Genomic DNA, 18,052 nt, shown 5'->3' on the forward strand with positions numbered 1-18,052 from the left:
TGCCCTCCTCCCTTTGATGAAATACTAAATAAGATTTCTTTGAGTAGAGTGGAACTTTGGAAGACCACCTGCTGTTGTAATAACTTTGGGTTTTTAAAGAGCCAATTCTGGCTCCAGCAAGGGGTGACAAGGCCCCTGCTGAGAATGCCCTCGAGACGCCAACACAGCTCCATCAGAACGTAGCCCGCAGAACACGTCTCTGAGAGGCGACACCCGCCACAATAGAGGCACGGGCTGCAGCCACAACATGCAGACACACACTGGGGATAACATGACAAGCTTCAGGGAATTAAAAAATTCAAGCTGAGTTTGTGGGATTCTCAAATCCTTAGTTTTGATGTTTTATTGATTTTTTTTTTTCACTTACAGAAAAGCTAAAAGGAAAGACTCAACATGGTTGGTTGTAAATAAGGAGAGTGGCTGTATCTGGAGAAGCAGAGGGTCACAGCTTTAATGGTCCAAAGCTCAGACTGAGGCCCAACCGGTCAGGCAGGCACATGCCAGCCCCACAGACCATGCGGACATCTGCTGTATGACAATGGGCAAGTCACTAGACCTCTCCGGGCCTCAGTTCCCTTACTCACTGACTGACAATGAACGGGAAAGTACCCAGCCATGCCTGGTGTGTTGGAGATCCTCAGTAACTACATATGAATTAAACATTGCTAGGCCACAGATGTGCCAGTTACAGAACCAGAATTTGATTCCAGGCCTCTCTGCTTCTTTTGTTCGTGGGCAGTCACTCCAAAACGCCTAATGAACGCTTCCTTGCGACTTTACTAGGAAGGAGAGCATGCCTCCACCAGTCTCAAGGAAACTGGGTGGCGGAGTCAGATTATTAAGTCAAGTTGCCGACATGAGCTACACTGCCACCTGGTGGCAGCATACCTAAATTATGGGTGGGTGCAAAAGTCAAAAGGGAAAAACTGTCAGCTTTCCTGTGAAGACACAAGCCAACGTTTCTACAGTAAGAACAAAAGTCACCCTCTCACCAGAAAAAAGGACCAGCACACTGCCTGGCACCTGCCAGGTCCTGGGTTTTTGGACGCTTCCTTTTCTTAAAATATAACTGATTAAATTTTACAACTAACCAAACTGAGTGGCCCTAAAATGGAGTGCCGATATCCGGGTCTTCATGAGAGTGACAGGAACCCAGGGATGCCTGATTCTTTATTTTCTCAGTGAAGTGTTGTTTTCCCATACACAATCCGCTATGAGTTTATAACTTTTAAGACATATTTCCAGTTGATGACTCCCAAAATACAACTTCCTAAATCCACCATCTCCATCACCCCTCACATGTTCCTATAGGCCATGGCAGCCAGGAGAGCAGAGGTCCACTGCGGAGAGCCTCCCTGCTGGACACTGATCTTGGTCACCTTTCCAGAGTTGCTTCTCCCAGCCTGTCAGGTAGACAGTGCTCCAAGTCAATTTGGCTCTTTTCTGAATTAAGAAACAGGTAAGACAGTTGCTCACTGAGGACTCACATGGGAAACTCACTCAGGGAGAAGGGGGACACTAAGCAGCTGTAGTCCATGGCAGTGAACTGGCCTCTTCTTTCAGGCAGTCCTCCCTGACCACCCCACACCCCCACCATTATCCTCCCTCCCACTCCACTGCTTGGACATTTAACTCCCGGATGGAACCCAGTAGGTCCTATGTATGTCTTGCCCATACAAGGACACTCCTAGTCACAGAGAACTAGGCATTAGGGACAAATTTCTTGCAGAAAACGAGTTCTCGTGTCACCGATTGATTCCACGGGCAGGTATGAGCTACCTTACCTTCGGCGCCTATGTGCTTTCTGAAGAACATGGATTTGGACCTTGCCCCGCCCTGCACCAGCTGTCCGGGCTGAGGTTCATCTTCCACAGACGGAATATGCGAGCCCCACAGAGCACTGGTGAGGGCAAGCCTCCTCCCGATTACTTAAACACAGCAGGCACACGAACAATTCTAGTTCGTTTCTTTTGTAACCCCAATGCTTTGAACTCTGAGAAAAGGCGAGGGGCTCACAGCTGTCTAGAAAGGGGGAACCTTCTTTGGGACCAGGAATGCAATTTTCTGGGGTGCAGTTCTGTCTTCCACCCAGCTGTGACGAGGGCCCCCCACCTCCCAAACACAAGAGGAATATGAAGTGCCCCTTGGTGATCCCACAGTGGCACATGGCCCTAAATCCTGCCCGGGGATGGCCGCTCATCTTCCAAGGCTCTCCAGCTGACTGTGAAGGTCAGGCCAGCCACCCCTTGCTGGCTCCATGAGGCCACAGGCCTCTGACGGCTTGTCCTCTCTTAAAGTTGGGCAGGCAGGAGAGTCAGGGAGGCAAGGGGAGAGGAGAGGCTGACTGTGCCCTCCCTATCCAGAGAACGTGGGCTCCTGGGGGTGCAGAAGGCCCTTCTCAACAGGTGCGATCCCTGGGAAACTAACTTCCTGTATGTCCCTATAAGCTCTGCACTATCCAAGGCAGAGCTGAACTGGCCAAAGAGCTGGATAACAGGAAGTAGGTGAAGGCCAAGGAAATGGCGGGTTTCGGAATCTCTGGGAAATGTCCCTTTGGGGCCATCTTCAGGAGTTACCTTCACCCCAACATTGTGAGCTCCCGAGCCCTGCCTCCCCCAGCTCCTCAAGCAATGGCTCGGCAGCTAGAAGGCTCACGAGCAACAACAGAGCCAAGCAGCAGACATCCGGGTGACAAGGCACCCAGGAGGCTGTAGGCTTTGGGCAGAGCAGCTGACCTGAGGCAGAGCCAGCGAGTGGGGACTTACCTTCCACTGCAGGGAATGGAACCACTGGTCTCGCAGGTAGCTGTTGGCAGCCTACAACGACAAGAACAGAACAAGTCTGGTCACTGACTGGAGCATCTCCGAGTGTTCTCCAGCTCTACCCTGTGGGGACCTGCCCTGTCTCTCTGCCTGACCTTAAGAGGGGACTTGCTGAGCTGAGCTCACTGTGTGCAAAACCAACATGGAAGGCCAGGGCGCTTCTCTGGCCTGAGACGCCACCACCAACACATGTTGACATTGCCGGGTGCCCTTGTCTTTAGGTGGTAGAGGGCCAGGGAACAGGAAGCGGTGTCACAGCAGTGGGTGCTGCCTGAGAGCCACCCATGTGCCACGCACTACTGCTGATGTCTAGTATCTACACCATCTCCCGGCAGCCCTCACCACAGCCATGTGAGGTGGGTTCCACAGTCCCCATTTCACAGAGGGAGACACCAGGACCTCAAGATCTCACTACCTGCACCAACTCAAAGTCACAGTGGGAAGCTCCCAGCCTTGAACTCGGGCAGACCCAAGTTAAAAGTCACAGAGTGGGGTGCAAAACTTTTGGCAACCCATGCCACCCTAATGTGGAGACATGGGACTACTCAGTCACGACGCCCTCATCTGTAAGGTGGGGACACTGAGCCCAACCCAGCAGGTGTGCCTCTCAGCAGGCTTCCAACCAGAGATGCAGCTGCCATTACTACTGTACTCCCCATCGCCCCAGATTCCACTTGGGGGCAATGTGACCCCAGGAAGTGTCTTCCCACTTGGCTCCCGTGGCTCTCAGCCCTGGTTCTAGAAGATTTGCTAATGGTGAGGGCAACGTTTACCACATCACTAACTGGTGAGCGCCGGGTCAGTGCTAGGCCCGATGTATGGGCTGGCTCCTTGTGCTTTGCCAGCCACCTTGTGAAGCTGGTACCGCCAGTGCCAGAGGAAACCAAGGCCCACCAGGGAGAAGGCACTCCTCTCACCTTCCTCACAGGTAGTCAGGGTGAGGACAGGCCTGGCGCCCAGGCAGTCCGGCTCACACACTTCAGATGCTGCAACTTCTCCTAGGGTGGCATGCAGCATCCATCCTGCCTCACCCCAAAGCCCTCTGTTCCAAGGGACCCAGATTCTGGTGGTGAAGAGACCTCATAAAGGTGAGAGCTTCTCTCCACGCACAGTGTCTGCTTTTTGTCTCCTCCACACAGCCACATTCACACACCCCAATGAACCACCTGGAGTGCCCCTCATTTGAGGAGACCTGGGTCTTGCCACCCCGGTAGCCTCTCCCACATCAGCCAGGAAACGTCAGCCACTCTCCAGCACCTGGGGAAATCTCTGGCTTCAATATATGACCAGTCCTGCCCGTGGCCAGTGCACTGGGAACGCGCTTGGCGGGGAGCTCGGGGACTCCATCCAGACCCTGAGCAGGCCACCCCTGGAGGTTGCGTGAGCCTCTGCTCTGAGTGGGGTGCAGTCTGGAGGATGCCCCCAGTGAATCACAGCGATATTGCATGGGGGAGTCTCAACAGCTCCGGGTTCAAGTCCCAGCTCCACCACGGGTTAGCCATGTGACCCAGAGCAGGTTCCCTGAGGACACTACACTAGTGTCGCCCGCCTAGGGTGGTGAGTGCAATGGGGAGTCTGGTGCCTGGTCACCACCTGTCAGTGCTGACCTGGCTCTGTGGTCTCAGGACAATTCTTGTTCATTAGGATAAAGAACACATCCGGCGCTCAGGGAGACAGGCGATCCCAAACAATGAGATAATCCCTGCAAAATGCTTGCTCAGCAGTGCCGGCCACACACACGCGCTGGACAAGCAGCGCCCGGCTTCAGTGGCAGCCGCAGCCTGGTGTGGAGACAGGTACATGGCAGCGGGCTCTCCGTAGGGGAAAAGCCCTGCTCGCAGCGTGTGGACTCACACTCCTTCTTTCTTCTCCCACGTGAAGGCTCTGAAGCTCTGACCGTACAGCTGTTTCAGCTCACAGGAGCCCCACGTGGCCCTGCCTCCCAGAGCTCACACACCAGGAGGTCTGCTCAGACTTTGGTCAGTTTGTTCAGCTTGCAGCTGAGCAGGGACAACTCAACCCATATCCTGCACTCTCCCAAGCCCCGCTGGGGCCTGGCCCTCGACCTCAGTTGGGGCTGGTAACTTGCCTTTGGCTGGCTCTTGCTATGTAGATGGGAAGAGGCTTCCTCTGAGGCTTCTCCCCCATCTCACCTGCCTCTCACTGCCGCTCTTAACCAAAACTTTCAGGCAGAACAACCTGCATTTCTGTCTTCTCGCATGAGGGAGAGGGCAAGTGGCCTCACCTAGTCCAGCTGCATCCGGGCTTTCTGGCTGTTCCACCCTCCCCATGAGTGTCTCAAAGCCTGGGAGGTCAGCATAGCATTCCTGAAAGACTGTGGGTTTAGATTCAGGGAAACAGCTGGAAACAGCTGTGTGACTTCAGACCGCCAGCCTATGATATGGGCTAAGGAAGCTGCTCTCTGTGATGCACGGGGGGTGCTGAGGGCCGCACAGAGGTCCACCACACCCTGGTGCTGCTTATCAGGCCCCTTGCATCACTGTGCACACGCTCAGCACATGCACACCCCTCTCAGGTGAGGAAACTGAGGCTCAGAACATGCAGAGTGCCCCGCTGCCCGTGGGTATCAGAGGTGTAGGCAGTTTTGGAAATTACCGTTGACCACGGCCTGGATTGATTCTGACGAGGAACCTGAGGCCTAGTTTGCCGTGGGCCCATCAGGGCCCCAGAGTTTCCAGCTCTTCTCTGGCACAGGGCTGAGTGCTTTGGGCAGTGAACATGAGTGGGGTGACAGGGTCACTTAAAGTCTCCCACTGGCTTTAACAGCCAGTGCACCCCAAACAGGTACCCTGCCCTGCTCTGGGGCGAGAAGCCCCAGGGGCTCTGTGCTCCACCAGCTGACCTAGCTCCCAGCTGCGAGAGACATGCAGTCCACAGTCCGAGGGAGAAGTCACCCCTTGCTGTTTTTGTTTGTTTGTTTTGTTTTTTTTTTAAAAAAAAAAAGATTTATTTATTTGTACATACAGAACTGGGATACAGATCAGAGGCTCAGGGACAGCGAGAGGCTTCAACAGAGACAGAGTGAGGAGCAGAACAGGCAGATCGACGAAGTACACTGCTGAGGGGAGCAGCGGGCGGGTCAGGAGAGGTCTGCCGCGCCATGTGGTCACCTCCGGGGCAGGCGGGGATCGAACTCATGGGGAAGCAGCTTTAGATTCTCAGTGCTGCACTTTAACCCGCTGCACCACCAGGGAGGGCCACCCCTTGCTGTTTTAAGCCACACAGACTTCAGGCTGCCTATCACTGCAGCATATAACATATAACCTGGCCTTTCCGGGCTGGCCTGGTCTCCCAAGCTCTCACAGGGAGCTAACGGCCTTCACCTGAAATGCCTGCCCCAGCACATCTGCCCTGGTGGTGCCCCCCCGCCCCCGTCCCCATCTCCACAGCAGGGGACGGCGCCACATCTAACAGCGTCCACTGTCCCATGATGACTCGTGTCTTTGCCTTCCTCGCCAGGCTGCTGGGCCTATGAGGCCAGGGCTCAAGACTGGCTTGCTCACCACTACGTCCACAAAACCCGGAGAAATGTTTGGTAAGTGAAAGGCTGGCTGATTTGGTCCGTCAATGACTGAGTAGATGGATAGGTAGGTAGACACACAGGAAGAAGGAAAGAATGCGCTTCCCTACACCCATTCTGTCCATTGAAGAAAACAATTATTTATCCTTGAGGCCTTAAATTCACAAGTTGTATTTGATTAAGGTTCTGGAAGTAATCATAGCAGTCATTTCCCGGACATCCACTGTGTCCCAGGCTTAGTGCTAAGTAGTTTCCCGTAATATTGCTGTGCTGATCCTCAAAGCACCCGAGGAGACCAGCATTGAGGTAGCGGCTCACAAAGAAAATAAGGCCTGAGCAGCTGGTCCCGCTGCCATGGTTGCCGGGACTGCCTCGCAGGGCTGGGCTGGAACACAGGTAGGACCCTGGCTCTCAGCTGTCCACACACTGACACACCTTTGTGCTCCAGGCACTGAGCTGGGAAATCTGAAAGCTCTGTGCTGATGAGAAGTGGGGGGACATGTTCCAATTGCCAGGGGGCCCACCCCAAAACAGGAGGGCGGGCCAGACCTTCCCACAGGGAGAGGGGAGCTGCCTGGGTGCAGTCACTGCTCCCTCACGGCTGCTTCTTCTCAGTGGCCGTGCCAGGTTGGGCGAGGGTGGGAGGCAGAGGCTGCTCCTTCCTTCAGCTAGCCTGGCTGTGAACACAGGCTGCTGGTGACGTCCAGAATCCCAGCGCCGACACCTCTGAGCCTCTTCCAAGGAAAGGGAGAGTGGTCGGGATGTGCATGGCCGGGGTGCAGGCAAGTGTCCACAAGTGGCCCTGTGGCACTGGGGAAGGATGACCTGGCCCCGTGGGACAAGGGGCACCACTTGGAGTCCTCAGGGTGGCTCGGGAGGTGGGGCTCAAGTGTGGGAAAGAGCCCCCAGGAGCAGCAGGCTGCTCCAGCCGGGTGCCCTCTATTCCCTGTGATAAATCTTTCGAAAGGGCCTCGGTCCTGGCAAACCCTGTTTAATTTCCTCTCTGAAAGTTGCCAAGTTCTCTCTCATTGTTGTATTGTCTGAGAGGTGAGAAAAACAGTCAGGGGTGCTCTGTGTGTGACTGTTCCCAAGTTCTCCTTCACCGGCCCCACTTCTGAGGGAAAAAACAGCACGTGCTTTGCAGACCGGAAAGCTCTTTCTCTCCGGTTTCCAGTAAGAAGGGAACCCGCCCTGTCCCTGCCCTGCTGCCAGTGTTGGGGGTAAACAGTTGTCCGGCCTCCCGAGGGACTCCGGGAGCATCGGTGAATGAGTTAGCTGGTGTCAGAAGGGCCCATGCCGACGCAGAGTCTCTGGGGAGGGAGGGTCTCCTAGCTCTCACCGGGCCGAGGCCTTGCTTTAGGAGCAGTAGTCTCTGTCCAATTCTCACAGATGGTGGAAACCCAACCGTGAGGCGGAAACCCCAGAAGAGGACCCGCTCTAACAGCACTCCACTATCAGCGCTCCCCCGGGGCCAGCCGCAGGGAGCCCCCAGGATGCTTCCATTACACAGCCGTGTACTTACGTGTCAGCCTTCTCACAGTGAAGCACCAGCAGAAAGGACATTAAGGTAGGAAAGATGATAAATAGGTGCCTCCTGCAACCAGGGATTCTAATGACACGGCATTAGGTGCGCCCAAGCAGAAGAACATCAAGTGTCTCGAATCACCAACTGGACCCTTGCTGGGAGGCTGCGCCCTTGGGAGGCCGGGCCTCCCCGACTTGCTGGTGGGGTGCTCAGGTGTCCGGGCTGGGCAGAAGGCTCATGTGCACAAGTGTTCGCCTTCCTTGACCTTGGGTGGGGTGGCTCTCTCAGGGGAGGTGGGGCAGCAGTCCCAGTTCTCACAGAGCCGCTTTGTAAGCAAGTCTGGGAGAGAAAGGCAGAGGGAGAGAGAGGAGGAAGGGGTGGAGGGAAGGGGCGATGCACAGAGTGATGCAGGGAATGGTGTGGGGAAAGAGAACCTGTAGGAGAAGCGGAGAGCAAAACAGCAGGAGAGAAAGGGAGAGAGGGGGTGGGGAGAGGAAAACAGACTCACACAGAGAACAGGAGAGGAGAGAGCAGGCAGGCTAGAGTGGGGACACAGGCCACCTCCCCAGCACTGCCCCTAAATAGAAAACAGCTGTATCCCACGCGACAGGAAGGGGCTCTGTTCAGAAATGCTGAAGACCCTCACACAGGAGCTTTCTCCTCTGGGAAGAGGTTGATGAAGCAAGAGATCAAATGGAAGGTTCTGGGTCCAGCCCCGCCCAGGAGAACTTTAGGAGGCGCTGGAAACTTCCTCTGTCTGCACGGTCCAACATGGTCGCCGTGAGCAGCGCGTGTTTCCTGAGCGACTCAAAGGCGGCAAGTAGCCCCCGCAGAGCTGATTCTTAATTGGATTTTGCACGTTCAGATTAATTGCAAACAACCCTGTGTGGCTAGGCGCTGCTGTAGGGGCAACGCTGAGTTCAAGCATCCACCAACTTATGGGCTCCCCAACTTGCCCCCAGCACAGCCACTGCTTCTTGGCCCACAGCCCTCCGACAGGAGCAGGGAACGGGGAAGCCTGCTCCTTGCTGCAGCTCTGGGTCCTGTCACGTGAACCTGGACACGCCCAAAGCCAAGGACCTAGGTGCTACGTGAACCTCAAAAGCAAGGAGGTGCCACCGGCCCCTTGGGGCAGCAGCCTGGCTTCCAGGCACCCACCACCATGCAGGCCTCCCAACCTGGAGTCCACATCCAACATGACTGGGAACCCATTTATATAACACCCAGGAATCACGGAGGCGGGGCCAGGGGGACGATAAGAAGAAAGCTAGCGGAAGCCCATGGAATGATAGTAAGGGAGAGCGGGCTTCCAGGCAGGGCTGCACCCACCTGGCTCCAGAGGAGACGATGGGGTGGAGGCTGCCTCAGAGTCCGGCTCTGGCTCTCAGGAGCTACCGGCCGCCACCTCCTCCCCCTCCTGTTTCTCTGCTCCAGTCTCTGGCTCTGGGCTGTGTGGGCTGCCGTCCACTGAAGCACCCCAGGGGGGTGCTAGAGCGGCTGCAGGCCCGCCCGTCCATTCGTCAGTGCAGCGGGGGGAGCGCTGACGTGAGGCCACCGCCTAACACAGCCCCGGCCTGCGAGTCATCACAGCTGGGCCCGTGGCCATGGCCTGGGTTAAAGAGACATTTGGGCACTGCCAAGCGGCCCACACCCCTAGAATCCTCACTGCTCCTCTGTCCTTGGGGGAATGACACTCAGGCCTTCCTCACTGCTCCTCTGTCCTTGGGGGAGTGACACTCAGGCCTTCCTCACTGCTCCTCTGTCCTTGGGGGAGTGACACTCAGGCCTTCCTTGGAGGTATACTACACCTCCAGCCCCAGAAGCAACAAGGCCCTCTTGCTGGTACAGCGGCGACCACAAACCCAGGGAGAGGGGGTGCTTAGGCCCTTCCTCCTCTCCTCGGATTGTTTCGAGGCTTTCCTTCCTGCCCGCCTCCCTCTGGCACTCACCCATCCAGTCCCCTCTGCTCTACAACCAGATACATCCCCCTATTGTCCCCGTTACCCCTTAAGGGCTTCCAGAGGCTCCCTGCTGCCCTCAGACTATAGCCATGTCTTCTTCACTCAGTGAACAAGGCCTAACAGTGCCCCACAGCCCTGGACACATATACAGCACTCTAAGCCCCCCTTCCCTCTTCCAGGACAATAGTACCCCTCCCCCATATACGCACACATTCAAACTTTCCACCATGATGCCTATGTCAGAGTGTGTGCCTCCAACCTGCACACTCCTCCTCATCCCTCAATACCCAGCTGTAGTGCAGGCATCCCCAGGGAGCCTGCTGCAGGCCCCGCTGAGTGAGTCACTCCCTGCTCCCGGCTGCCATCCTTGGGGACATACGCTATTTTAGCAGTTATCTCTGCAGTCATGTTTATGGCTCTGTCTCCCCAGAGGGCCTGGGAGCATTTCGCACCTGGGGCTGGGGGCTTGGTTTCCTCCTTCCCCAGCACAGGCTAAGATAGGCTGGCTCAGTGCTCTGTGATTCCTGTGGGCTTTTCTGGCGTCCTGCCCCTTCTAAGCTTCCCAGAAGCTCCTGGGGCTGCCTAGCTCACCTTCCTGAATGAGCTGCCCCTTCAAGACTGGGAGCTACAGCCCTTGCATGGGCAAGCGGGACAGAGGGCAACACCGGCTGACAGAGCAGGAAAGACAGAAGGCAGAAATGATGGGCAGATGTGTTCTGGTGTTCTCCAAGAATGGGTTTTTTAGAGCTTGTGAGCTGTTATGCTCAGCTTGGGTGAGCTCAGTGCCTTCAGAGGCCCCCAGCCTGCCTCTGAGCTCTAGTACCAATATACAACCCAGCAGCCACATCTGAAACAGGTTTTAAGGACCACCTCCTTGAAGTCAGAACAGGTCTCCCTGGAGAGGCAGCTTCAGAAAGGAACTGTTCCTACCAAGAAAGGCCAGGCAACCTTTCTTCCAAAGATGAGAGCACAGACTCTCCAGAGGAGGAACTTCTGATTGGGGTCTGCTGGAAACTGGGAAGGCTCTCTCTGAAATGATGCAGAACATGTCTGTGTACGCACTGCAGCAGCTGCTATTTCGTCTGCCACCATTCTTGGTGGACCCACCTGTCCCCCACCCACGAGGTCCTGGGAGGGCCATCATCAGCATCTGCAGTCATCTGCGCTCAAGGGTGGGCATGCAACCCACACAGACCATTTTCTGGGGTACGTGGAACTATAATAGACAACCAGAATGTCCTGGGAGTTTTTAACAGAATGATATTGGAAGGAAAATGGACTTTCACATTCTTAAAGATTACAAAACCCCAAGAATGTGGCCAGAGGTTGGCCTTAGTCCATCATCCTCATCATACGGAAAGACCCTGCCTGACAACAAAGCCAATACACTGGAGCAGAGGCCGGAGGAAGACAGAGACACAGAGTACTAACGACATCATTTAACCCCTGGACCCAACCATGCCTGAAGTCTTTTGTTAGACTTGATAGTTACATCATCAAATTCTCTTTTTGCATCTGAGAGTTTGCTTCATTTCCCACAAGCATCCTGGTCAAGGCACACAAATGGCACACTTTTCTGAGAAGACAGCTTAAATTTCCATCATACTGAGGCCTTCCAAGAAGCCTTGCTCCAAGGAAAGCAAAAGGTAACATCTGCTGTTTTTTACAGACTCAGTTCCCTCATCTGTGAAACTGGGATCAGGTTTGTTAAAAGAAACAAGACACAACGTGCAAAGCCCCTGCGTGGTGGCAGGCATGCAGTAGGAGCTCGGGCTGTGTGCTCCCCTCTTCCTTTCCCCAGTGAGTGCCAGTTTATACTTTTCTTATACTTGGAGGAAAACACCCAAAGTTCAACAAGCTTGCCTCCTGATAGTTAGGTTGTCTTCCTCAGAGGGACCAGAGGAGGGCAGGTATGTGAGGCTGGAGTAGAAACTGCTTGTTCATGTTTATTTATCCTACCTGCAGTAAGACAGTTCCCCCAGGGATTGTCAGCTGTAAACAGTACTTCGGGGCATTCTCCCAGGACAGCAGCTGAACATCTTCAATGGCGCTGTAGGAGACTGAGTTTTCCATGTACCCGGTCGGCTGCAGCAAAAAAAGAGACATGCATAGGTTACAAGAGCAGGCACAACAGATGTGCCTCAAATGAAGGCTCCAGAAAAGTCCTCCCTCTGGCAACAAGCAAACTGAGGTGGTACAGCCACCCAGAGACCAAAAGAACCATCTTTCCTACCTGGTAGGATTCAGCTGTGTGGAACTAGACTGGGGGAAATCCAGGGGCCAGCATGGGGTGGAGTGGGATGGTCACCCCTTGCGTCTGCACCACCACCCTCTCCTGCGTGGAGAGCAGGGTAGCCTCCTTGCTGATCTCCCTGCCTTGATGCCCCCAGGGATGTGCCCCCCGGGGATGTATGCTCTCCACTTGGCACCCAGAGCCATGTTCCCACAACAAGCTCAGTACCTCTTGCTCCCCTTAGAGTCCTCATTGGCTCCCAGTGGTCTGACCATGAAACCCGAGCTCCTGTTCCCCCGAAAAGCCCCACGTACATCTGATTGTGATTGCCCTCCAGTCCTAATCTTCAACCTCTTTTCCTACACTGCCGGTTGACAGCACCCCAGTTTTGTCAGCTCCTTGTCCCAAATAGGCTTTTGTCCCATCCATGAATCTCCTCTTCTCTCCAGATCTCAGTTCAGTCACAACTTCTGGTGTAACTGTGACCCTGTAAACCCTGTAACACCCCTGGACCCATCCTGCCTTGTGCCTGCATGCCCCAAAACCTGGGTGATTCAAACTGGTATCGAGCATCATTGTGGCCAGGCCATAAGCTCCACCAGGTCAGGCCCATGACAATCTGCATTCAAAGAAAGAATAAGAAAGGCCATCACCAGACCATACCAGGGAAGTATGGGGCAAGAGAAATTCAAAGCCACTCATTGGTCTGAGTGAGTCCTGCTGGCAGCATCAAGAAGCACCAGGGAATACACTGGCCACCTGTCCTTGCCAGTGGCCCCAGGAGGTCAGACTACAGCAGTATCTGAGGGAGCACAGTACAGCTGAGAAGACTGATGGCCTCCCAGGCCCTGACACATGCTATGTCTTACCTGGGTACAGGCCAGGAGGCAGCGCCTGAACCCACACAAGGGCCCTGTGGAACGGGAGTCAGGACCACCCCATGCACAGGGGAGGAAGCTGAGGCTCAGAAGGTCACATGACTTGCCCCTGAGGTCACTTGGCTGGGACACGGCCCACTGTCTGCAAGTGGGAGGTACTATTTAAAATCTGGGGCTCAACCAGACAAACACGAGGTCCTCAGATTTCAAGTCCTACCTGCCAAAGCCGAGCTGTGGTGAGCAGGGGACATACAGCTCTGGGTTGAGGGCTTAAGCCAGCTCTGTTTCCCTGATGTGACCAGCCATCAGACTCCGGAGTAAGAGAGATTGGCTGATTGATTTGTTCATTCACTTGCTCACTCATCCGATAGACATTGACTGAGCAACTGTTATGTCCCAGGCGCCATGTTGGGTGCTAGGGAAACAGCAGTGAGGCGGAAACCTGGGGGTGGTCAGGGAGGGGAAAGACACCATGCAAACAAAATGCCCAGATAAATGCCTCAGCTATCCCTGGGCCTGCTGCATGGAGAAGAGACTCCGGAGGAGAGAGAGGAAGCAAGGAAGAAAGAACCCGTAAAGTCCTGCACAGTCCAGAAGAGTGGCAAGGACGTGGGGCCTGTGAGTCTGTGTGTAGCAGCCAAGTTCACTCCATCTCACGGGTCCACAGCCCCCCCTTGCCAGCAGTGCAGGTGGCTGCCTGCTAGCCAAGAGGGTTCTCTTCATGACAGCACCTCCCAAAGTCAAGCACGTGGGCACCCCTCCTCCTCCTACCTATTCCAGCTTCCCTAGCTCTCGACATCCTGCAATAAATGACTCAGGTCTCAAAGCACATCTTGTCCTGAGAATATCAGTGCAACCGGGGGCTGGGGGAGCAGTCATGAGCTTACTTCAAATATTTACTGTTTGTGGCTCATTGTCTGCCTTTCCTGATGGCGTCTCAGCACAAGAACAGAACTTCAGAGCTATCTATTCCAAATGCCCAAATCGTGCCTGACGCTGAGGAGGTTTGAGGAGGTGCTTGTTATTTCTTTTTTTTTTTTAAAGATTTATTTATTCATACAGAACTGGAATACAGGCCAGAGATGTGGAGGGTGAGAGGATTCACCAGAGACAGAGTCGGGAGCAGAACAGGCAGATCGAGGAAGTACACTGTTGAGGGGAGCAGTGGGCGGGTCAGGAGAGGTCTGCCACGCCATGTGGGTCACCTCCGGGGCAGGCGGGGATCGAACTCATGCAGAAGAGGCTTAAGCTTCTTAGTCCTGTGCTTTAACCCGCTGCGCCACCAGGGAGGGCTGCTTGTTATTTCCTAATGGAATATCTTCCTTAATAAGTAGTGCATCTATGTTTAACCTATGATCGTTACCCACAATATATTTGGGAAGATGCATGTTTGGTTATTTTTTTAAATTTAAATTAGAAATAGTAACTTTTCAGAAATATTCTTTGGGCGACAATGAATGTGCCCACTGGTAGCCTCTCTCCCTTTGAAAGGTCCAGTTGGCCTCTGCACCCCAGCCCACAGACCCCTTGATCCTCACGGAGGCCAAAGGGCAAGACGCAGCCACTGGTGTACCTGCAAAATTGCCAAACACCCCAAATAAGCAATATAAAAACCCACACAGAAAACCCCAGCCAGAGGGCAGTGTGGCCTCCCCGAGGTGGGCTTGAAGAGCCAAGCCAAGAGAATGAGCAGCCTCGTTCCTTCAGCACCACATGCTAGGCGCACAGCCTTCCATTTCCCGCCACAGCCTCCTCGGAGACCCCAAGACAAGGCTCTGTCACTGAGCCGTGGCGATGAGCTGGAGGACGGCCGCTGCTGACAAGTGACTGGACCTGGGGATGGGCTCATTGACCGGCTGGGCTGCCTGTCCCATGACCTTGCGTTAGTTGTGTTAATGTCCTCTTGATTAGAACTAGCAACACAGGCTTCGGTGGGCAAGGCAGGGAATAAATACGTACATGCTAGATATAGTTTTTAACAGCAGATGTACAGCTATCCCACTGTTTGAAGCCGTAATTCTGAACACTGAATATTCAGAACCCTTATACAAGTCATTACACCTCTCCAAGTCTGTTTGCTCCAATGTGAGAATTCAATGGACAGAATTATCGGGAGCCTTCAAAGAGATCCAGCTTGTCAAGGGCTCTGCATAGCATCTGAGATGTACTGAGTAGCTCCATAAAATGAACTAGTATGAGAGCAACTAAAAACTCTGTCTCTAAGGGTCATCTTCCTCCAAACCCACAATCCCAGTCTAAGCATGGGGAAAACAGACAAATCCCAGTCGAGAGACATTTGTCAAAACACATGACCAGCTCTCATCAAGAACAAGGAGAATCTGAGCAATGGTTCCAGCCAAGAGGTTACCGAGACATGATGAGTCAATGTGCAGGACAGAGGTGTTAGGTAAAAACTAAGGAAGTGGGATACAGAAAGGGTTTCCATCACGGCCTGAGGATGTTGGTTCTCAGCTGTGACACGGGTCTTACACTAGCTGAGATGCTGAAATGGGGCAACCGGGGCCGGGGCCTATAAGCACACAGGGCTGAATGTGCAAGTTCGCCACACATCTCAAACTGAAGGTCTGTTAAGAAAAATTAACTGCGGCAGCCACCACCATTTTATCATCCCCATAATAATCTGGGCATATACAAGAGGAAGCCAGGAGGCTTGCCCGGGAAGCCCCACAGGCCGCTCCTCTGGTTTAGCTGTGAGCTGCCCCTGGCCATCCACCTCCTGCTTCCCAGGTACTTTCACACACTTGGGAAGGCTTTACAGGTAACTGGTAATTCCCTGGTCACGTGATTGAGGTGCTCAGAGTTACAGCGGCAGATTCCTGGATGGGGTAAAGGCTGAGTTAGACGAGAAGGGAACATGAAATTCTCCAGTAGGGGGGGCAGTGAGGTAATCCAGAGACATAAGCAGATTAAAATCTATTTCTCAATCGCAAGCCAGGCCTACTGTGTGATGCCAGCAGGTGAGACCTGGGAAGGCACACAACTTCAGGGATGGAATTAGGCGAGGGGCTGCCAGCAGAGGGGGTCTGGTGACAGGGGGCCTGGGAGCGCTCTTGGAGTGATGGGAATATTCATCTCTGGACTGGTGCTGTCTTGCGACTGCATACCTTTGTTCGAACTCACAGAGCAAGTTTTAGTGAGTGTAAATTCCAGCTCGGACACCACTATGAAAGGTAATGGTGTCAATATTACAAGGTCATTTAGAAGATGATGAACAGAAAGAAATCTTTCAAGACGACGTACCGTCCTGACTGCTTTTATAATTATTTTTCTGCAGAGCCCAAACCATACAGCCCACGGGTTTTTGGTGCCTCGCTTTTTTGCACAACTGCCGTGTGTGTCCCGCGCTAGCCAGTCTCCGGAACGCCCGTCCTCCTGGCAGCCACGTGTCCAGGCACCGTTTGCTTTATCATTGCTCTCACCCCTCCTCCCACTGGACAGAGCACTTGTTTCGTTTTATGCTACTATAAACAACTCTACAATGAACATCCTTGTGAAACATGTTTTTCTACCCTATATTTAGGATTATTTCCTTAGGCCAGATTCCCAGAAATGGAATTACTGGGGCAAAGGGCATATTTTACGTTGTTGCCAAATTGCTTTCATTAAGGAGATATTAAAGAGAACTGGGGAGCTCAGGGTAAGAGAGGGGGAAGGGAAAGGGGAGAGCTTTGTTCAGGGTCACCCGTCCTACCAGGTCCTGATGGAGCCACATTCTGACATGGGTAAGGTGGGGCGGCCCCTGGAGACAGTGCCATGACTCGCGCGTGTGAGGGAGAAGGGCTGCAGAAGTCTGCGGGGGGCGGGGGGGTCTGGCTCTGGGGAAGCTGGACCAAGGTCCCCATTCTTTACCTTTCCCTGCATCTCTGCCTAGCCAGTACCCTGCTGCCCAAACCTGCATGTCGGTTTCCATGGCGATCACTCTAAAAGCGAATCTGAATCTTGATGTCTGAGGCCCCCAGACTGACTCAAGGCGCATGCTGGGAAGATGCCCAGTGCTGTTCCTGGGGAGGGGGGCAGGGCAGGTGGCTCACAGACCCCAGAAAGGAGAAGCCCGTCTGAAGGTAACCCCAGGAGCGCTGGCAGGCGGAGGAGGACACTGGGACACCTCTCTCAGCAGGGGTGACTGCTGAGCACAGCAGGCTGACTGACTAAGGGGCCCTGGGGGCAGGAGTGCTGGCTCAGGTAGCCTGCTGGTGCCCACCCTGAGGCCATGTCTCTTCTGCCCAAGTAGGGAGATTGCCAGGGTCATCACGAAGAGGAACACACCCGAGTTGCCAATTCCACATGGCATCGCCCCCCCCCATCCCCGCACCAGGGAGGATTTACTCTCCCTCCACCCACACCCACAAACCCGTCTCAAAGGACGGTGATCAAGCTGGAGAACAAGCCCCACCCCCTGCTTTGACTGTCAACAACGGCAGGAATAGTGACAGCACTGTTGCCTGGGTGGTGACACCACACGATGGCTTGGGCTGAGCACATGGGCAGCCTTCAGCCCTCTGCTCTCTGCAGCTTCTTTTTAAAAATGGAGATAAAATTCTTGCCTTAAAATCAGACACTCACCATTTCCAGGGTGTACTAGCGACTGACACTCAGTGCCCTCGCTGTGCGTCCACCACCCCCAACTCTCTCCATCACCTCATGAGGAAGCCGCCTTGTCCACTTGAGGCCACTCCTATCCACCACCCCCCGCCCCGCCCAGATCCTGGCCTTCATCGGCTGGTGTCACTGGGTTTGCCCATTCTGGATATTTCTTGTGAGCGCGCTCCCCTGCTGTGCCTCTCTCTATCCCGTTTCTCTCCCTTCATGCTTTTTTTACCTCATGGGAAGGATCAGCACTTCCTCTCGATAGTGGAGCAGCACATCACTGCCTGGCCACGCCACGTCTTGCATCCACTCATCAGCTGATGGACAATAGGCTGGTGCCTCCTCTCTGGCTCTTGTGACCGGTTGGCCTGCTACATTTTCTCAGGGACGTTTAAGGTCACAGGCTTTGCAAACTACCCTTGCAGGGTCCGGTCCACAGAGGCACAAGGGTCCTAGGCTGAGAACTGGCGAACGCAGCACCAGG

The 18,052-nt window shown here is 54.3% G+C and overlaps 1 protein-coding gene across 3 annotated transcripts in view; it reads right to left on the minus strand.

The window, feature by feature from the left end:
* CMIP (c-Maf inducing protein) overlaps positions 1 to 18,052 on the minus strand; it is a 191,481-nt gene that overhangs the window by 61,422 nt on the left and 112,007 nt on the right. For 2 of the 3 annotated variants that reach the window (XM_004690346.2, XM_012730619.1), the window contains exons 2-3: positions 11,809 to 11,934; positions 2,766 to 2,816 (exon numbers count right to left, since the gene is read on the minus strand). In XM_004690346.2, the coding sequence (XP_004690403.1) occupies positions 2,766 to 2,816; positions 11,809 to 11,934 (177 nt within the window). Of the gene's footprint in view, positions 1 to 2,765; positions 2,817 to 9,217; positions 9,329 to 11,808; positions 11,935 to 18,052 lie in introns of those variants that run through there. The other variant, XM_012730620.1, reaches the window with a different exon arrangement.

Source organism: Condylura cristata, unplaced genomic scaffold (assembly GCF_000260355.1).
Source record: "Condylura cristata isolate star-nosed mole 26May11 unplaced genomic scaffold, ConCri1.0 scaffold00028, whole genome shotgun sequence".
In the NCBI taxonomy this organism is placed as follows: domain Eukaryota; kingdom Metazoa; phylum Chordata; class Mammalia; order Eulipotyphla; family Talpidae; genus Condylura; species Condylura cristata.